At 38.8% G+C, this 20469-nt stretch overlaps 3 protein-coding genes across 5 annotated transcripts; 1 reads left to right on the forward strand and 2 right to left on the reverse strand.

The window, feature by feature from the left end:
- Positions 1 to 101: 101 nt before the first annotated feature.
- Positions 102 to 8964, reverse strand: LOC117484012 (copine-3-like). 2 transcript variants are annotated; one of them, XM_034132411.1, is made up of 17 exons: positions 8860 to 8964; positions 7747 to 7937; positions 7408 to 7587; positions 7223 to 7297; positions 7064 to 7135; positions 6764 to 6844; positions 6494 to 6583; positions 4766 to 4864; positions 4557 to 4643; positions 4373 to 4432; positions 4071 to 4204; positions 3848 to 3902; positions 3484 to 3535; positions 2997 to 3130; positions 2589 to 2825; positions 2388 to 2502; positions 102 to 1284 (listed from the first exon to the last, which is right to left on the reverse strand). In XM_034132411.1, exons 2-16 carry the CDS (start codon positions 7903 to 7905, stop codon positions 2392 to 2394), a joined length of 1626 nt encoding a protein of 541 aa, XP_033988302.1. In that variant the 5' UTR covers positions 7906 to 7937; positions 8860 to 8964; the 3' UTR covers positions 102 to 1284; positions 2388 to 2391. The 2 variants fall into 2 exon arrangements, with proteins under 2 accessions (XP_033988302.1, XP_033988301.1); XM_034132410.1 differs by lacking the exon at positions 2388 to 2502.
- Positions 8965 to 10194: 1230 nt separating this feature from the next.
- Positions 10195 to 16671, reverse strand: LOC117484013 (copine-3-like). Of its 2 annotated transcripts, XM_034132412.1 has the most exons (17): positions 16447 to 16671; positions 16199 to 16294; positions 15768 to 15943; positions 15475 to 15654; positions 15320 to 15394; positions 15105 to 15176; positions 14946 to 15023; positions 14772 to 14861; positions 13986 to 14084; positions 13807 to 13890; positions 13595 to 13654; positions 13011 to 13144; positions 12375 to 12429; positions 11342 to 11393; positions 11128 to 11261; positions 10764 to 10997; positions 10195 to 10646 (listed from the first exon to the last, which is right to left on the reverse strand). In XM_034132412.1, exons 3-17 carry the CDS (start codon positions 15927 to 15929, stop codon positions 10527 to 10529), a joined length of 1629 nt encoding a protein of 542 aa, XP_033988303.1. In that variant the 5' UTR covers positions 15930 to 15943; positions 16199 to 16294; positions 16447 to 16671; the 3' UTR covers positions 10195 to 10526. The 2 variants fall into 2 exon arrangements, with proteins under 2 accessions (XP_033988303.1, XP_033988304.1); XM_034132413.1 differs by lacking the exons at positions 14772 to 14861; positions 14946 to 15023; positions 15105 to 15176; ... (3 more) ...; positions 16199 to 16294; positions 16447 to 16671 and adding an exon at positions 14381 to 14764 and having other exon boundaries at positions 10196 to 10646.
- Positions 16672 to 17167: 496 nt separating this feature from the next.
- On the forward strand, positions 17168 to 20383 carry rmdn1 (regulator of microtubule dynamics 1). The gene is made up of 10 exons (XM_034132393.1): positions 17168 to 17367; positions 17859 to 17964; positions 18055 to 18139; positions 18603 to 18762; positions 18932 to 19021; positions 19107 to 19162; positions 19465 to 19552; positions 19646 to 19676; positions 19768 to 19901; positions 20048 to 20383. Exons 1-10 carry the CDS (start codon positions 17233 to 17235, stop codon positions 20087 to 20089), a joined length of 927 nt encoding a protein of 308 aa, XP_033988284.1. The 5' UTR covers positions 17168 to 17232; the 3' UTR covers positions 20090 to 20383.
- The last annotated feature ends 86 nt before the right edge of the window (positions 20384 to 20469 follow it).

Genomic DNA, 20469 nt, shown 5'->3' on the forward strand with positions numbered 1-20469 from the left:
CTAACAGTACTAACACTTCCAATAACACGTATTCTTATGATGTTCCGATATAATCACTTAAGAATGCACAACATTGATTAGGAATATGATTCACTACTTAGTGAAAATACAATATTTATTTTATGTCATGACATGAAGGCAGTAGCAAAAAAAAAGTTCAAATTTTCAAATTTACATGAAGTATTTTGTTTAGCTTTCTGTTATATAAATTGAATTAGATCTTGTTTCATGCTTTGCAAATCATATTTACACACAATCATAGTAAACTCGTAAAATATGTAACACATATTAAATATCAGTCAGTATCAAATACACATACATTAAGTGAAATCAGGCCTTATTTATAACAGTCATTTAAGTTAAGACATGGTGAACTTCTGGTGTAAATCAGTGTGAACATGCATTTACCAAATTAAGCTTTTTCTAATGATTGAATCACTCATTGGGATTCTTCTTGATTAACATTCACATCACCTAATATTATGTAAAAAAAGAAACCGCATGAAGAACAAAACAGTAGCAAGGACAGGTTTTTGTAGTATAAAGTCTACAAAAGGTGTCTGTTTAGGCAAACGCATTAGTCCATTATATATGGATCAATCATGTAAACATTGTTGCATTGTGTTAATAGTACGGCTTTGTCCAAGATTGGTGATTTCAATTGAAATATGCCTTATTTTCCAGGGAAACATGAAAGTGGTCATTGTAAAAAAAATAGAAAATATGAAGGAAATATTAGCAGAAACATGGAGAACACATGAATTACTCCAGCCCTTTCATGTAGATGTTCTACATTTTATGTGGACTAATGAGATAACTGGTAAAAGCTAACTTGGTTATTACACAAAAAACAAAGACCTTCAGTCAAGTCACACTAGTTTCAATGAATGCCTTAACGATGATGCAGAACAACCAAATAAAAAATGACTTTAAATCTTAAAAATCCTGGCACTTGTGTCACATTAAGTCTTATGTTACATTAACAATAAATCTGTGTTAAGTACATGTTAAAAAACATTTAAGAAATGGTATACCGTATCAGTGTATAATGGCTTTATATTATTAGTGCATACAAGTATTTACAAATCATACCATGAGTCCCAGACTTGATGGTGCATGCTCATGTAGTATATTGAGAATACATCACGGGGGGGGTGCTGATGCTGCGGGGTCAGGGAGAGGTGTGTCTCCTTGAGGTGGTCTCAATCTCACGCTGTTGAAGAAGCTCACCACCTGACCCGGGACTTCTGCCAAGACGCTCTGAGCCAGCATTTCCTGAGGAGCCTAAAGAGAGGGAGTAGAGAGAGAATTTTGAGGAGTCAGTGATTTAGAAGGATGTGGCAGGGGAAACAGCTGAAGCAACCAAAGAAGGGAAGCAGCGGGGGTGCGGAGATGTGCCACAGAGGTCAGAGGAATACATTATTTTGATGAAAATGTAAGTTTAATCAGTATATGAGTATACAAATAACTGTGGCACATTGGTAGAAGCTTTAAAAACAACATTTAACTCTAAATGTCGTGCATATATAAAAAAATGTAAGCAACAAAATGCAATAATCCTGCAATACTTGGTTATGCTAGTGAGGTTAGGTGACTGAAGTAGTTACTGTACAGATTATCAACATACTTCCCACAACATATAAATGGTATGGTATGAATGCTGGTCTTTAAGCAAATAAAGCTTTGGTATGACATCATTTGAAATATGTAATATTACATTAGATGAGATCATATGTGCTTATATCTGAACACTAGGGATACGGCTCGTTAGTTTAGCGCAAGACAAAGACAGCAGATGGGGAAACAGCTTGTATCTCATGTTTATGTTATATTAGGGCTGTATTGGATAGTTCAGAGCTTCATTTATAACAGTCTACTGTCAGTTGTTGTGAACAAAGCGAAGCACGCTCCTGTATAAACTAAGGATCATAACAAATGACAACAGACCAAAAAAAAAGTACATATGGTACAGTCCCATCGTATATCGCTTTTTTTTTTAATGCGTCTAAAAAACAACATGTAAATTAACCATTTACATGTTGTAAGGAGCATTATGTGCCTTGTAAAATCTCAAAGCTAAGGCACTGAGCAGTTGCCAGGACCACAGTGGAGACTCCAGGAAATTTCTGCTCACTCCCTCACAAAAAAAGCCCTGTAAGAGCACTTTTCAGTTAGAGTTTTCAGCAGTCCACACCCTGCAGTACATGATGACATAATGTCCCATATACTGTGAAATGGAAAGGTTATAAAAACAGTGGAATAAACAGCTTGGTGAATTAAGCAAACTAGGTTGTAGAACTATGCTTCTAGTGTTATACATGCAGCTTTGAACTAATGCGTGGAAGAAGAATGGACAAAGGTAAGTGAAACGCTGCGGGTGCTCCTACGTTTCTACGAGGGAGTGGGCTCGCTGGGGGGCTTCAGGTCAAATTTATTGAAGAAGGAGGCCACTTGGTCAGGCAACTCTGCCAGTACACTTTGGGAAAGGGCTGCAGTGCCTGCCTGAAATAAGATATTTAGACACGTTGTTTAATGATTTTAAAGAAGCTAATGTGCCTACAAAGACTTTGCTCTATGAGATAGCTTACATTTTGGAACTGTCTGAATGGCACAAACTGCACGATGTCCCGCATGGCAGTCTCGCCTGTAGGACAGCGTAAAACTCCATCGTCTCCATCGAGGAACTCCATGGCACTGAAGTCCGCCCCACCTACTCCGACGATGATGATGGACATGGGCAGACGAGAGGCGTTGACGACGGCTCTGAGAGTCTGGTCCATGTCTGTGATCACTCCGTCAGTGATGATCAGCAGCACAAAGTATTGCTGTGGATTATTGACATAAAAGGAACAAAACAAGAATTATATTTAAAAAGGGAAGTGGTTTTCACCTAGTATTGTGTGGAAAAGAACAACTGATTGAGACTGTGTCATCCCGTGCTAGATTTGCATACAAAAGCCATCATTTTGGCAGATATTAGACTCCCAGCGACTCACAGAGGCAGTTTCTTGCTGCATGGCCTGCTTGCCAAACTGGGCCACATGGTTGATGATGGGGGAAAAGTTTGTGGGACCGTAAAGCTTCACCTGGGGGAGGCAATACTGGTAGGCTTTGACCACACCTTCTATGCCTGGAAAAAAAAACACAAATACAGATCTTAGAGCATTATTTTATATATATATTTCCATGTAACTTAGCATGATTGGAAATAGATAGCACTCTGCAACATGAAGATCAATTTATGGGCCGAAGGAAAACTGCAGAGCAAATCAAGTTTCTGTACAAAGTGATTGGATGCTGCAAATCAATTTTTGCTTAACTCTATTTGTTTGCAAAATGTTCTCCTGACTGACTTATCAGTCAGTGCTTCAAACATCAAATGCCAAACTTTCCAACAAATGCTCTCATGTCGTACTGCGCCACACTACTTCTGAGAAAAGCTAAATATGCATGTCCCGTTATCTAAAGACTATTTATTATTACCTGCACAGAATGGGTTTTCTGGGTTGAAGTTAATGGGAAACTCGTGGCTGACCTGGAAACACAAACAACCGGGTTCAATATTAAATGTTTTGGTCTGCCGGCCAAGACATATTCCACTCAATTGGTTAACATTTAATTATTTGGGCTGATGAGGATTTCAAATCAACAAGTCACTTGCATATCTAACCAGCATTTTGTAAATGATGCTAGTTTTGTACCATGCAATCAATTATAAGGCTGGATCCAGCACCAACGTTTACATACATCCAAGACACACTTTGTCATGTATAAAGAAATTAAATTATGACATGGAGATAGTGCTAAACTAATATTCAAGCAAGTTGTAACCCAAACAAATAATCACCTGCCACGTAGGAGGAAGCTGGGCTCCAAATCCGAAAGCTGGGAACATCTTGTCACTACAGGAAGTGAAACACAACAAAGGATTAGACTCGAGCCGCAGACTTTCAATGTTAATGTTCCTCAAAGCTCCATTCAGCCATGACGGAAAATAAGAGATGTACACACTATATCCATGCCCTGTTTCTCATACCACCATAATACGTTATATATAACAATCTATGTACCTGTCATAGTCCTGGATGACATTACCCACTGCCCAGATAGCTGCCAGGTACTCATTATAGCCCTGAGGGTTGATGTAATGGAGGGACTGAGGGGAGCTGGGATCCCCGTTGGAGCCTGTGAAGTCAATCGCAATCTGGCCATGGGTGAATGAAAAAAAACACAGACTCATAAAAATGTAAACATCATAATTATTGTTTCCTAAACACATTAAATCCTCAATATGAACGGTACAAACAACATATAATGCAAATATCAGGGATAGTTTTTTTTTGTAGGATTCAAAAACATGTGTAGTACTCACAGTGAAGTTAATCTGACAGCCGCCCATTATGTAATCCAGAAAGGTATACTCCTTCACTATCTGTAAAGACATTTTAGAAACAAAATATTATTTACCTGTTCATAAAATAGTAATAGAATACGCATATACTAAACAAATGAAAGTATTGGTTACGTCATAAAAAATCTATTTAAAACCAAAATACCTTGCATTTTTTAACAACGATAACACCAGAGTTTTTGTATCCTTTCTTCTTCTGTTTCTTCTTACTGTTGATGCATTCAAACTCGGCCTGAGAAGAGAACAAACACACAATACCAAGTGTCAGTAAAAAAAAAAATGTTTAAAGGAGACCCTTTTTTATTAATGCATCCAATAAGTTCCAAAACACCAAGAAAGAGCGAGAGATCTCACCGCATATGTTTGTGATCCCTGCTGTATTTGGGCCAGTGTTGTCTCAAAACATCCAATAAAGTCATGAGATCCGTTGCTGTTGTAGTCATAACAATCCACCTGAGAGAGACAGACAGTTAGGAGAAACAAGACAAATCCAGTCAATTCTCTTGAGCAAACATTTTTATTTGACTTATTTAACTATCATCAGTGTGTGAACATCAAAGCAGATGAGACAGAAGCATGCTTTGGGGGTGAAGCTACAGATGTAACACAACACCCATATATTGATAAATCTAAGAGAAACACACGCAAGCCTTTTACTGGAAGGGGAACTACCTTTTAGAATGAGACACAGTGGTGATTTCATTGTTGAAGAAACAGGAAAAAGACAGGTGAAGACACCGCATGGAGCAACAAACTGTGTGATGCTACAGTCAGTCTACAGGGTGGATATCTAAGAAAGCTCATGAATAAGTAAAAAAGGTATCTATCTTTACGGAAAATCTGTTGGTCGACTTACCTGTGAATACATAATTATCAGGTTATTTAAATTATTAGTATGCTATATGTTAGTAGGCCACTAGCACTTGTGGTTATATATACATTTCATATCCTTTGACATACAAATATATTCAATATTAAATACCTGATTTATCCCATCATGATCAAAAAAATATGAGATCAGTCTTTTATAACACATATGCTGTATATGCTATGTAGAAAGGCAAATTAGCAACCTCATGATACCTATTCAGCGCCTTGGATTTTGTTCTATTTTGACTTAAAATGTAGCTTCATACATACTTTAAGTTCTTATTCAGTCCATTCTGAGTTCATGCTAGTGCCCCATTGTCTGACAAAAGTCAATGTTCAACCAGTGACTCACTTTACTCGCATCATTCAACAGGTAAGTTGACCAACAAAGCCAAACTCCTCAAGTTTGTAAGATAGATACTAGAGTGTAAAGGTCTTTGTCCTGTCACAGACACTGCATCCTACACGTGAAGCACTCACGCTGGAGACAGTAAACTCACTTTCACCGTAGACTGGGAAGCAGCTCTTCCAGACAAGTGTGCTTTTAGAGGGTTAGAGATTGGAAACAAAACACAAAATACATAAACTAATGCTAAAAAAAACATGTCCTTATTTAGACAATCAAGGAAACATAGCCGGGGGGTTCTATTGTGGTTTTGATTCAGTCTTTTGGTGATCTTACATAACAAAATTAAATTCCATTAGTGATCAAAAACGTTTGTTTTTCCTTGTTGACGTTCAGTGGAGCTGAAAAAACATATCATATATACATTTTTGAAATAGGCTTGACCTGCTATAGGTGTATTACGACAACTGTGATATTTAAAAAATGAAAATTGGATAACACGTAATAAATAACAATTTCTATAACAAATTATAATTTATTCAGCAAAGCTAATCCATCACTGAATGAAAAACTGATATTACGCCAGCATGAAAGACTGACAGTAGATAAAGGCTGCCGTGTCATCATTCACAATTCCCTACAGTCAAAGTGTGTGTGTGTGTGTGTGTGTGTGTGTGTGTGTGTGTGTGTGTGTGTGTGTGTGTGTGTGTGTGTGTGTGTGTGTGTGTGTGTGTGTGTGTGTGTGTGTGTGTGTGTGTGTGTGTGTGTGTGTGTGTGTGTGTGTGTGTGTGTGTGTGTGTGTGTGTGTGTGTGTGTGTGTGTGTGTGTGTGTGTGTGTGTGTGTGTGTGTGTGTGTGTGTGTGTGCCTTTATAGGTCTCTCCACATCGCCTCCACAGAGGGCCGGAAGCGGGATGCGGAAGGGTCTCCATGTTGGGTTCAGGGTGTTTTTCACCACCTGCATGACAGTACAGATTAAAAAAACACTCCGAAAGGTGACATGCATCAACTGTATAAACTCCAAACTGTCAATACACATTCTGGTTATGACTTTATGTGCCCATGCACTGCCCAGGAATCCTTGGGCATGATATATAGTAATGATGTAAAGCATGCTACACAGCGAGCATATCTGTACCTCTGTCCTGTGAGCGAGCTGCCATCCAGTTTCTGTCTGTTTGTGGAATTCTAGGAAAGGGTCGGATTTGCCAAAGAAATCCTGGAAATAAGTAAGAAAATAATAGGAGGTTAAAATAAATAAATGACTCAATAATACTCAGTTTTGGGGAGCACTATATCAACGTGTTTCACACTAGATGGACGAATATTTTATAAGTTTTATAAAGCTTTCAGCAATAACCCTATGGTCATTTCAACATTTTTAACTCCAGTAGGTTCATATACAATATTTGAAACATGATTCCGAAGCAATCAATACCTTTTTATCCAGTTTTCTACCTGCAGCTTCAAAATCCACCACCCTGTTGTCTGTTCGTTCTTCAGCACATATCTACAAAACATGCATTGTGTTACAAAATACCGCATAAGACAATTATGACAGTTGTCTTATTGACAATTTAAATCCAATACGACTCACAGTGATGGTCCCTTTCCCTGCAGGTCTCTTGTCCTTATGGACAAGTGGTCTTGTTAGATTTCTTGAGGATACAACCTGGACAGAAAAACCCTTTTCTGAATCATACAATCACTGGATATGTCACAGCCTCAACACCAATCTAAAATAATAATTCAACAGAAAAATAATAAGGCAAATGTGCTAACCTGTCCCAAGGTGCACTCCAGTTCTCCCAGGAAGTCTGCATCTTGCAGACTGCAGTTTTCGCTGTCAATGTCGTAAATTTCAAACCTCAGCTTCTGCACCATCTCAAAGTAGTAGTCGACGACAAAACTCTTGGAAAACTTTGGATTTAAGCTGTTCATGATTCTCTCTGTCCGGCCAATCTAAAACAGATACAAAAGATAAAAAATACCTTTTTTATACAGAATCAGAAACTCTTTTGACTCACAGCAGGTGCTGACATGTCCATAATGACAGCAAATAGATCCATAAGAATGAGGATATTTCTTGAATTTTTAGATCAACTTTTTAAACACGCTTACCTCACACCAGTGAGGCCCTGAGGAGTTCATGAGGAGCACACACAGAGGGTCAGACTTTGAGAATGTATCCATGTCGAGCAGATTCTCACAGGAAATGCTCAGTGCCACTTTGGTCACACATTCAGGGACCTTTGGCCCTGGGGATCCAACTGCTGCCATGACAGCCAGGAAGAAACACACTCACACACAAACTGACACACAGAAACACAGATACAAATCTTTAAAAAACTGAAAGGAAACATTTTAACTGCCACACCCAGTCATTTAAGTTATGACTGGCTTATACTGAGAGCAGTAGCAATATGCATGTTGTGTAACACTTGCTTCATCCTCCTGTTTATCTAGCTGGCGTTAATACTTTTAGATTGTCAAATACAGTTTCCTTGGTTGGCAGATACAGCCTACGAAGAGGACCAAGCAAATACACCAAACTGCATCAAAATCCATGTTATCCATTGGATACATCAATAGATATGTGTAGCAACATTTCATAGAAGTCATGTAATGATTCATTACGTTTGTATAGTTAATTCGGCCAACACATTTCATTAAATGTAGGATTTATCAAACGCTAAACGGAGTGCCATCCAGCGGTGAGGTAACGTTCATCTAGCTCTCCAGTGAATGATACTGTCCCATACGGGGCTAGAGTTAGCTGAAGCTTGTATTGGATACATTAACAATTAGAGTCAAACACTCACCTTTGTCATAATGTGGTCTGTTCATGACAAAGCCATCTTAGCAACGTTAAGGTAACGTTAATGGGACATAAAATAACGGACCGTGCTGAAGGAGCTTTTACCAACGTAAGCTAACGTCAACGTTACATCGGCGGATGATTCGAAATATATTTATCCACGTTTATTGATGTTAAAATACATGTATGTAAACTGTTATTAAGGAGTATCTTACTTTACTTTAACGAGTTGACGCCTATTTGCTTTGAGCTAACGTTTAATGTCAGCTGATACTTATAAAAGTAACTTAAAAAGGCAACGTTAACGTACGCCTATCTCCAGTAAGTAAGCAAACTAACTTAAAACCTAGCGTTATATTTATTTTGACAGTTAAAACAGAATAATGTCAATAGTAGTTTCACTTTGTATGTCTTACCTTGTTAGCTACATACGCTAGCTGTGGGCTGTGGTTTGCTGTTGGCAGAAATGACAGGAGGAGGAATAGGAGCTGGCTGTGGTGGGCGGGGCCCAGTGCGCTCGTTTCCAGTTAGAGGGACACCCGTCCCTCACCCATTGCCTAGCCACTAGCCATATTCATACCTGATATCATTACACTGGACAAATAAGACATACCTCTTTCATTGTGTTTTAGGGCTTCTTGTGAATATATAATCTTGGATTTTTTTTCAGTCAAAAAGTCTGATTGATTAATTTTTTTCATTAAAATCTCTTCAAAGGTTTTTAATAGCTTGCATATCATGACACCAAATGACTCCAGGTCATTGGGGAATTGTATACATACACTGGAAAAGTATAAGCATGTTTTCCCCAATGTTTCCAACAACTTTCTCAAGAAATCTGTCATTTTAATCTGGTTTTATGTGGTTGCCTTTAATTGAGACATATCCCCTTTGGACATGTGTCAGTGGCAGTGGCGGCGCCAGGGTATGGCTGGGGTAGGCTACAGCCATACCAAGAAATGGCTTAGCCCCACCATGAAAAATTATGTTAAAGTAAGCAAAATAAAGTCCGCCAACTCGCGCGGAGTAAATTGCACAGGCAGCAGCTAGTAAGATTGATTTCAGTAGCCACTTGTCTGGAAATACCGAAGACTAGAAACGGTTTTGAAAACTTTTGTCACGTAGTGATCGTCTTCTCAATAAAACATCTTTGATAATGTCTTCTGGCCAATCAGAATCACGATAACGGCGTGATGTTGTTGCAGGAAGTCCCGACGGAGAATACTTTTGCTGTAGTACATCTGGCTACATCGATACAACATTACGTGTTGATAGAAATCAACACGTAATGAAATAAGACCCCACGGTTTGATGATTGATAGGTGTGTGGGCTGTCTTTCATTTTGACACACAGAACAATGGGGGCTATCCACCCTTATCCACAATGTAAAGTAATTCACACAGCCTCTTCCCTCTTCTCTCTGTGAGGAGCAGCAGGTTCAGCTTTCAGAACAAAGTAACACAAAACAAAAATGGCATTAATTTTTTTAAATGTGTAGTAATAGATTTATTTATTTTTCTTCTCAAGAGAGTACCAGAATGTGTATTTTATGTTAGTATTTCAAAAAATCTCCTGTGGGAGAATCCCCCCCAGACCCCCCTGCAGGGGTCGGGTTTTCAGCATGTCAACTCTTTCACCTGTGGGGAAATTGCAGGAATGGCTCCAGGTCGCCCTTTTTATTTACTACAAGACAAATATGCCTTTTTATAATTTCATACAGTTCAATTTGGATTGAGACAGGGAAATAATCTAAACCTCACGCGTGGCGTTTCACTGTCAAGGGGGGCGATATAGCGTGTATGTAATTACATTGCAAATTGAGCCCCACCATAGATTACCCAACAAAAATACTCTGGTCAGTGGTGTGGTTGTCTACCATAAGCTGTCATAAACTTATGTATTATCTCATTTGTAGCCACATATTTCCATTACAAGTGACATGTTTGAGGTTAATTATGAATACGTTGGTCAATTCTTTCAACCATGTTCACTTCTTGGCATTTATTTGCAACAATCCATAAAGGAATCCAAGAAAGAGGCTGCAGGACATAAGATTTATGTGGGTTACTTTAACAAACCTTTCTAAGACGGCTCAGAAACACTGGATACATAAGGGGGTTTCAACTTGAATAAATTGAAGAAAGAGGACACTTGATCAGGCAGCTCGGCCAGGACACTCTGAGCAAGGGCCGCGCTGTTTTCCTGCAATGGCAATGTTAGAAAAATAAAAGAGAGTCTTAGCCAGGTTTGGGAGAAACTAGTTGACATTGAAGTGGGCATGTGTCTGTGATAGTCCTTTCATTAAGTCATGCTGCTTACTTGGAAATCTCTGAAGGGCACAAACTGCACAATGTCCCTTGTGGCGACAAGACCTCTGGGTGAACACAGCAATACATCATCACTGTCGAGGAACTCCATTTCGCCAAAGTCTGCCCCCCCCACGCCCACTATGATGATGGACATGGGGAGACGAGAAGCATTGACAATAGCCGTGCATGTCTGGTCCATGTCTGTGATCACTCCATCTGTGATAATGAGCAGCACGAAGTACTGCTGCAGATGGGGCGAGAAAAGATTTTAAACAATGTCAGATATTAAGAATACACAGACCGTATCATTTCTTGTTGGGATATGAACTTAAAAATATATTATGCCTAGTTTGTTTGAGAAACGTATAACTTACTGAGGCCACATTCTGCTGTAGAGCTTGTCTGGCGAAGCAGGCCGCATGGTTGATAATCGGAGCGAAGTTTGTGGGGCCCGAGAGCTTCAGCTGGGGTAGACACTGCCGGTAAGCCTGCACCACACCCTCTATTCCTGTAACACACACACACACACTAATATTACTGAACAACTTTAAACAACCGAAAACGATCTTGTGACCAAGTTCAACTTACCCACACAGAATGGATTTGATGGATTGAAATTGATAGGAAACTCATGGGAAACCTGTAAACATAATAGATGGATTTAATTTTTTTGTTTTGATTTAGAAAATTAAAAGATGCCAGTCAGGAAAACACGGTCACATTATTGTCCTTTTATTAATGATTTCATGTAGATTTACAGTGTACAATAATGTAATGGGTAACACAGCTTAAATCCCAAAGAGAACAATAATGTTAACCTGCCAGTTAGGAATAGTTAAAAAAAAATCACTCTCACAAATGTGGCCCTTGAACTGATTTTGCAGTTCATAAAGTATACAATTAGACATAGATAAACTGGACATGTGTGCTCATGCTATGCAAAGATATTTAAAGTGGACCTATCATGCTATATTTGAATAATATAGTATAGGACCATACCTACATAAGGCATATTTATACTTTTTTTTTTCAAAATACCAAACAGATCATGCATTTTAGCCATGCCTCATTTTGCTCAATTTGACATTTTTTAGCTCTGTTTTTGCAAGGGCAGATTATGTGAGAACAGCACCATCTACAGGCCTGGCATATGTACTACAGCGTCTCCAGCGCTTTCGAACGGCAATGGCCGTGGCTGTCTCCTCATGATTGGTGGAGTTGGCCCAATAGCCGTAGCGCCACCGTCCTGACGTCAGGACAGTGTTCAAATCTGGATCAGTTTTTATCAGATCCGTTGCAGCCCCTTTTTTAGAGATTTGGGTATGGAGGAAAATAGAGAGGGTTGTGTTTTCTGACACTTGGTGAGTTCCCTGGAACACCGGGGACACATATTCATGTATAAAAGACGTACAAAAGTGCATTTTGCATGATAGGTCCCCTTTAAATTAAATCTTTCTTAAACTAGTGTTAGACCATGTTGAGGGAACTATTTGAAGAGCTTCAAGTGGTGAATCAGCCATTAATGCTATACACGTGAAATTGTGCTTGTCCATAGCATGAGCTTGAATTATGTCCAAAGTCAAGATAAGAGTTTTAAAGTATTTTAGATTTTTTTTCTTACTCGCTGAGAGAAAGGTAGCTCGGCTCCAAAACCAAAGACAGGAAACATCTTGTTGCTACAAAGAAAGACAGGAAAATACAGGTGTAACATTACTAATGCATGTTAAACAGGGAACATCATTCAGTAGGTTAAAGTTATACTAATTAAATCCTGTAAAGTATGATCATTGTAAGCAAGATAGAAATGTTCAAATCACAATAAAAAAAAAGTTGATATACATTGGATTTAAATGGCTTAAAGGTAGGGTAGGTAAGTTTGAAAAACCGGCTCGAGATACACTTTTTGTTATATTTCATGGAATGCTCTTAACATCCCGATAGCAATGAATATCTTAAGTGCTTTGACAAAAAATCCATAGAAAAATGTCATCTGTGGAAGCCGTAATACTGTAAAAAGCACAACCAATCATCTGAGCCGGCCCGGCTAAAATAACTGGATGGCCTACCTGCCTGTCAGCCTTCCATCTGTGCACAAACTTATCTCGTGCCCTCATTGGTCATGTGCGCGTTCGTGTGTGTTGGAGGAGGGGCTCTATAAGGAAGTGGCAGATTTTCTCCGGTTGTGTATTTTCAAATTCTAGCGATCTCGAGCCGGTTTCTCAAACTTACCTACCCTACCTTTAGCGTTTGCTCTTACCTGTCGTAGTCCTGGATGACATTCCCCACCGCCCAGATGGCTTTCAGGTATTCATTATATCCCGCAGGGTTGATAAAGTGGAGGGAATTGGGAACGTTGGGATTCCCGTTAGAGGCTGTGAAGTCAATGGCAATCTGTCCGGGGTACGACAGAGGATAAGGATCGCGATATGAAGAGCTGTATATCTACACGGTATACCAGGTATAGTACTTGCTACCTTGAAGTAAATGTAGGCCCATCCAAGTCTTATCAAATTAAATAATTAATTTTACTGATAAGACAGAACAAAAATACCATTATCAGAATCTCTACCCAAGGCTTTGCCTTGCAAATAAGCGCCAAATTTATCTCACAAGCCAATCAGATCAGGCCTTCAAGAGACAGGCGGAGCGGAGCGTTTCAGACCGAGGGTGAATACAGGTATACTCAGATAGACATTATGGGAACAATCATATGGTTTTTTTGAGCATTAAAACTTTTAAACATGTGCTAGAAGAAACCCTAAATACAAGTATGAACATTAAATTGAGCATAATGTTTCCTTTTAAGAAACAACATCTTGTGTCTGACATTCGCAAACTCACAGTGAAGTTGATTTGACAACCCCCCATGATATAATCCAGGAAGGTATACTGCTTCTCCACCTGAAAAGGAAAAACAGTGATGCAATGCAAAAACAAGAGTGGTAATAAATATATGTATTTCTAGTTGTCCTATTAAAAGGGTATGACCTTAAAATGTACAGTAAGTGAGAAGATATACTGAAATCAATATGTCCTTATTTATAAATCATCACCTGGCAGTTGTTGATGCAAATGATCCCAGAGTTTTTATAGTTCCTCTTCTTTGACTTTTTTGGATGAGTGCACTCAAATTCTGCCTGCAAGTAGGAACACCAGTGGTATTTATGGCGGTTAAAATAACCAATAACAGGTATTTTTTGGTGAATCAAACACACTAACACAGAAGTCTTACCGCAGAAATGCGTGTTGCAATTTGCATCTCAGCAAGTGTTGCTGTAAAGCTGCCGATGAGCTGATGGGAGCCGTTGACGTGGTTGTCATAACAATCCACCTAATGACAAACAAAGAGATTTCCATTAAAAAAACAACAGCCACTCCACGAAAATTAAAAACTAAAAGGCAGCAGTCATAGTGCTTAGAAACAGTTGTATTATATGGGATGTAGATAGCAAGTCTTTCTTTATACTACTACTGTTTACTACAATAGAGAGTGTCCCTTGTCATAGAATTGTTTCATACCTCACATGCAAAACATAGCAATCACATTTCACTCTTGGTTATCAATGTTAGAAATAAATGCCTTTGGAGTAACTCAAATTTGTTCAGATAATATAGCAAAATGCACACCTTTGGGTGGAGACGTCATGAATCGTGCGTACACACACATACCCCTTATCCAGCTGGGTCGCCGCGTGTTGTAATTATGGGAGCATTGTAAGATGAATAAAAAAATGCAATTACAAGATTAGTATGTTAAAGGACCATGTGCAACAAGCTGACCTTTTTTTAAATAAAAAAAGGACAAAATAATCTACTGAGAATACACATTTTGCTAACGGGTTGCATATGCTCAAGCTTACCAACTCCAAGCATTCCAAATGCACGACACTAAAACAAAAAATGCCGAACTTATGTTTCTTTGGCAGGTATTTAATGTTTTTAATGTTTCTTCTTTCCTTTTTGAGTTACAAAGTATCTGACATGTAGCAGTATTGACTAAAATGGAAAATACAATTACCCTTATAGGTCTCTCCACATCTCCTCCACAGAGGGATAGCAATGAGATGGTGAAGGGTCTCCAGACTGGGTTTTGCTTGTTTTTGACCACCTACATGAACGGGTTAAAAAGAGCCAAAGGTCAGTAAGGACTCCATGCAATCAGAGAAATTGAGTTTGAGATAAAAGTGTGTACCTCTGTTCTGTAAGCCAACTGCCATCCAGTTTGTGTCTGCTTGTAGAATTCCAGGAAAGGGTCGGACCACCACAAAAACTAGACAATAATATCCAAAGATAGTTTTGAAATAATATGTAAAATAAATAACGTCAGACTTTTTAAAATGACCTCCATTACCTTTTTGTCTAACCTGCGAGCCGACACCTCAAAGTTTGCCACCCTGTTGTCTATTATTTCTTCAGCACAAATCTATTAATAAAAAGATACCACACATGAAAAGACAATTGGAGTTTTGTGCATAAAACATCAGTGAGAAACTTTTCTGAAAGGGAGAGCCTCAATCGCAGCTAAGGCACTGCATATCATTTCTAATGAGCAAAGAGTCCACTCACTGTGATGGTCCCATGACCTGCAGGCCTCTTGTTATTCAGCAGTAAAGGTCGGGTCATCTGCCTGCTTGAAACAATCTGGACACAAAGTACAGCCAGTGTCACATATAAGAACATTACAAATCTGGCAGAACATCACAGTACACAGTGACTCTCACCTGACCCAGGGTACACTCAATCTCCCCCAGAAAATCATCATCAGTCAGGCTGTGGCTGTCATTGTCGATGTCATACACACAAAACTTTAGCCTCTGCACCATCTCGAAATAGTAGTCGATCACAAACTTCTTGGCAAACTTTGGATTCAGGCAGTTCAGGATCATCTCTGTGCGTCCAAACTGGTTCACAAATAAAGGGGAAAAAATGCATTTGAGATCAATGTAGGTGGGCAAAAGCAAATGGCTTATTCAAATTAAGGCTTTAACTCTGATGACCATGACCTAATACAGACCTCAGACCAGTGGGAGCCTGAGGTGTTGATGTACAAGGCACACAAAGGGTCTGACTTGGAGAAGATGTCCATGTCCATGAGGTTCTCACAGTAGATGGTCAGCTCCACCTTGGTGGCACAATGGTTGGCCGAGGGTGGCAGTGGGGCCCCACCTGAGGCCATGGCAGCTGGCTATGCTAAGATGAGAGAAAAGCCACAGATATTGTCAGAAGTGAGAGGGACTAAGTATTTACTCAGGTATTTTGATGTGTTGGGTTGTTTTTATCAATCATTAACAGGTGCCACTCAGCATAATACCTGTACTAATTTAATTTCCACTAGTACTTTGACGTTACAAATCCTTTAAGTTAAATATAGACTGTGGGAACAATTCCTGAGTCGAAGATTGACAATGATATGACCCACTCCAACAAACAAAATCAAATACTCACTCGAAGGGCAATGTTACCGTTAGTCTAACGTTAACCTTTGGTGAAGCGGCAACCAAAGATGTTACCGTTTATTGAACACAGCAGTGCATGAGCAGCCTGTATCAAAATGGCAATAAAAACAACTGAAAATAATATACTGGCCTTAAACCCAACCAAAACAAATAAGCATATTCATTTTTAAAGTGTCCAAAACAGTTATGCATATTATTTATTCATTATCAATTGAACGCTTATTCAGACATATTTACCTGTTAAGCTGATGAAAAAATATGCAATTTTGCCTAACGGTGCCTCTGGTCGTTATCTGACAAGAACAGGTGGGTAACCAGGGGGTGGAGCTGAGCTCGGTGAACGTAAACTTGTAACTTTTAAAAGCTAACTTCTCTAGTTCGCTTTAGAGGTTTAACTCGCTATTATTATTAATTTGGTATGGTTTCAATCGTGCTATATTTAAATGAAATCTTTGTAGTTCCACTGTGACGTAAAAACAACCGTTGGCCATAATAAAGAAGGTAACAATACGACGGAACTGTCACGAGTTTGGGTTGTTTCTTGTCGACTACTTATATGAAGGCACACATTTCTCCGGGGTGCATTCAAGAAAGACATTTTGTAATCATTTAAAAGGCTGTGACTACAATTAACACGTAAGACAATGCTGTTACATGTAGGATTTTTAAGATACAAATACTGTCCTGTGTTGATTGAATGTGATACATTTAAACTAAAAGTTAAATAGGGTTTGTTGTGTTTTTTAAAGTTGTTACGCCTTTATAAACCATAGAGAGAATCGAACAGTATAACATACTAAAAAATATTACTTTCTAAAATGTAAGATATGTAATAATTTTAAGGGAAATCACGCAATAACATATACATCTTAGCTAAGAGACAAATATCAACTATTATTGTCTTTTTGCAACCTTTCTGTGTGTGCTCTTGAATGCCTCTTGTTTGTTTTTGCGAGCCAGCCCACAGTCCATAGGGCAGTGATGGCTAGCTGACTTCTCATTATTTAAGGTTTGGGCTTTGACATGGCTGGGACAGTGCTAATCCGATGTATGAGCAGGACTTTACTATCTGCAGCTCATGGGGCAAAAGGGTTCAGAACCAGAGGGACAACCCGTTTCTACTGGACAACTTTTAGAAGGACTGCCATTGCTCTGACTGTAATTAACTTTGCCTTTTAATATACTAATGAGACCGTATCATTAAATATGCATGAAGCTGCTAGAATCGCTCACTTTCAGATGCCTTTATACACGAATTTATGGTTTGGAAGACCATAGTTGCATTGTTAAAGGGATTGTTTCTATGCTTGTTTGTTATGTGGGTTAAAGGGCAGTAGGGCTTTACAGTGGGAGAGCTTCTTATCCATACTGCAGCTTTGTATTAGGATATGTCATCGCTGTTAATGTGCAACAGGTTGGGTTAGATGAAAAGGAAGGCTGTGAAATTAAAACCTATGTAATTCAATTTTTAAGCAGTAATTCAAACTCTACAACGAATGTGGATAAGTGTTTAGCTGCTCTGAAAGTGTCAGGTTACCTTAGGTCAGCTGATACTGAGCATTGTAAACATTAGCCATTGGGCAGATATCACCTTGAACCCCTATGGTTAATTTGTATGCCTTTTTTGTTAATATCTTTCCTGTTTACAGAGTGGAAGAGCTGCATTCCTAGTGGGGCTTCCTACACTATCCTGTCTGGGATATGAGGCTTATCACAGAGTGCTGAGTTCAGCAGTGGTCCACGCTTTAGAAAAAGGTAGTTGGTGTACTGTGAAAGGTGTGAGATATCATTGAAATACAGATTTAGTAATGGATTCCTGAATTCTCTGTTGTGTTTTGTGTGCAGAGGAGGTTTTGGAGCAGGCTGACTACCTGTACAGCTGTGCAGAGACAGAGAAGCTGTACCAGCTGCTGCTGCAGTACAAGGACAGGTAGGCGAGGCCCCACTAAATGTTATTTTTATTATAGATTATCCTGAAGATTATTTTCTGTATTGCCTGTAAAACGTCAGAAACTGGTAAAAAAAAAATCCATGCTCTTTCTAAGTGATGTTTTTTAAATGTCATCAGGTCAATCAAAAATACCCAAAGATATTCACTTTATAGTATAAAGTCGATATCTCACTTTTATATTTTCTCTATTTCTCCCTTTGTTCTTGGCAGAAGTTATTGGAATGCCCCCCTAACTTCACTAAAGTTAAACATTTGTGCACATTATGAGTTTACCTTTTGAATTTGCATCATTGCCTCGCCCTTATTCCACCTACTTAGCACTTTTTACTTTTGCTGTTATTTTTATTTTTCTTCTTTACTTGCTTGTAAAGCGCTTTGAGCACCAGGAAAAGCGTTATATAAATGTAATGTATTATTATTATTATTATTATTATTATTGCAGCGATGAAGCAGAGTGCCTGTGGAGGCTTGCCCGGGCGTCCCGGGACATGGCGCTCCTGCCCGACATGGAGGACAAACAGAAGAAGGAGCTGATGTTTGAAGGCTTCGAATATGTGAAGAAGGCACTCGAGAAGGATGAGAAGTGTTCAGCCGCACACAAAGTAAGACGCTGGTTCTACTGAGAAAACGCTACTGATTCGGAGAAAAATACGTTTGTTCCCACACATATCATGTCACACATGACAAAAAACTAACATGCAGGAGGTTGCCATTATGATAAAGGATCAATGGGGGATTTTTTAACCAAACCATCCTCCTTTTCTCACACAGTGGTACGCAATATGTCTCAGTGATGTTGGGGATTACTTGGGAGTCAAGGTGAAAATTGGAAATGCTTACATCATCAGGGATCATCTAGAGGTGAGAGCACATTTGGGTTGTTATACATTATCATAGTCATATTTACTGTATTCTGGAGTGAAACAGGTTCGTCTTTTTTTTCTAGAAAGCCATTGAGCTCAATCCCAAAGATGCCACTTCCTTGCATATTTTGGGTTACTGGTGAGTCGTTTTTTTAATTGTATTTTGTATTATTTGTTACATAAAATATGGCAAGTTTACATTTGCACTTATTGCCTTTTCATTCTGCTGTTCTCTGCTACTTGCCAAGAAAAAGATAAGTTGTTGGTATCAGAGGACAGTAGAGGGTAGTATCCCAAAGAATGCCAAGATGACATAAACTGTGTTTGCATAAGACTTAAAGATGCAAATCTATACCGTATACTTTTTGGGAGGAGAAACATTTTTTTTAAGTCACAAAGGCTGTATTATTCAGTGAAATCTGTATGTTTTCTGTCTAATAGGTGCTTTGCTTTTGCCGAGCTGCCTTGGTATCAACGCAAGGTGGCAGCTGTCATTTTTTCATCCCCACCTGTGTCCACATATGAAGAAGTGAGTACTGCTCTAGTTATACCGCTCTTCATCTGTATTGTGACTAACTGCGCAAGTGACAAGGTACATGTCATGTTTTTCTGCTCCTTTCAGGCTTTGCAATTCTTCCTGAAAGCAGAAGAAGGTAAAACAAGGGACATGAATAAAGTCACTGAAGCATTTAATGAAAAACTGAAGCTGTAAATTAACATTTTTGTGTGTTTTTATCTTTTCAGTTGATCCAAACTTCTACAGTAAAAACCTGCTAATGCTCGGGAAGACGTACTTGAGCATGAAGGAGAAAGAGAAAGGGCTTCTCTTTCTAACCAGAGCTAAAGAGTACCCTGCTCACACACTGGAAGACAAAGAGGTACACACACTTAGGACTAGCTTTGCATTGACTGTCTTTTAATAACTAATCGACCAAAATGTTATATAAACTCAGATTATTCTCCAGGCAGAAACTGTGTGTGCTTATGTGAACATACTCAGATCAGTGTATTTGTTCTTTTGCAGGTGCATAAAGAGGCGGTAGAGCTCTTGAAGAAACTAGTATGAAGCCGGTATTACCTTCGAGTGGAATGATGCCTTTGGGGACTTTTGGACTGTTAATTATTGCTAGCTGCTTTTTCTTATTCAGATTTTGTGATTATTAATACAGCTTTTGGCCTTACCATTTAGACTTTGGTTAAATCTGAATTTCAACATTGTCTCTGTATTTTTTCGTGCCTGAATTCCTTGAATGAAACTTGCTTCTTAGTGAGCACATGCTATTTGCCAGTGTTATACATATAGAGTGCAGGTTTACTTCGGTGGTGGTAACACACTTCAAAATAAATTAAAACACTGAATAATCTGGCTTGTCTTCATTTTTTTATTTAAGTAAATAGTTGGAACAATAAATTATATCAGAATTACTGGTCTTAACGTTTTTATGT

Source organism: Trematomus bernacchii, unplaced genomic scaffold (genome assembly GCF_902827165.1).
Source record: "Trematomus bernacchii unplaced genomic scaffold, fTreBer1.1, whole genome shotgun sequence".
Lineage (NCBI taxonomy): Eukaryota > Metazoa > Chordata > Actinopteri > Perciformes > Nototheniidae > Trematomus > Trematomus bernacchii.

What these genes read in the sequence shown, in the direction of transcription:
- LOC117484013 (XM_034132412.1), bottom strand. Translation starts at nt 15,929, where the DNA reads ATGGCCTCAGGTGGGGCCCCACTGCCACCCTCGGCCAACCATTGTGCC. An exon ending in AGTTGGCTTACAGAACAGAG is followed by an intron (nt 14,862 to 14,945) that starts GTACACACTTTT and finishes CCGTTCATGTAG; the next exon opens with GTGGTCAAAAACAAGCAAAA. An exon ending in TACAGCAGAATGTGGCCTCA is followed by an intron (nt 10,998 to 11,127) that starts GTAAGTTATACG and finishes CCCCATCTGCAG; the next exon opens with CAGTACTTCGTGCTGCTCAT.
- rmdn1 (XM_034132393.1), top strand. Translation starts at nt 17,233, where the DNA reads ATGGCTGGGACAGTGCTAATCCGATGTATGAGCAGGACTTTACTATCT. An exon ending in GGTCCACGCTTTAGAAAAAG is followed by an intron (nt 17,965 to 18,054) that starts GTAGTTGGTGTA and finishes TTTTGTGTGCAG; the next exon opens with AGGAGGTTTTGGAGCAGGCT. An exon ending in TTGCATATTTTGGGTTACTG is followed by an intron (nt 19,163 to 19,464) that starts GTGAGTCGTTTT and finishes TCTGTCTAATAG; the next exon opens with GTGCTTTGCTTTTGCCGAGC.
- LOC117484012 (XM_034132410.1), bottom strand. Translation starts at nt 7,905, where the DNA reads ATGGCAGCAGTTGGATCCCCAGGGCCAAAGGTCCCTGAATGTGTGACC. An exon ending in ATGTGGAGAGACCTATAAAG is followed by an intron (nt 4,865 to 6,493) that starts GCACACACACAC and finishes TGTCTCTCTCAG; the next exon opens with GTGGATTGTTATGACTACAA. An exon ending in AGCTTCCTCCTACGTGGCAG is followed by an intron (nt 3,536 to 3,847) that starts GTGATTATTTGT and finishes TTGTGTTTCCAG; the next exon opens with GTCAGCCACGAGTTTCCCAT.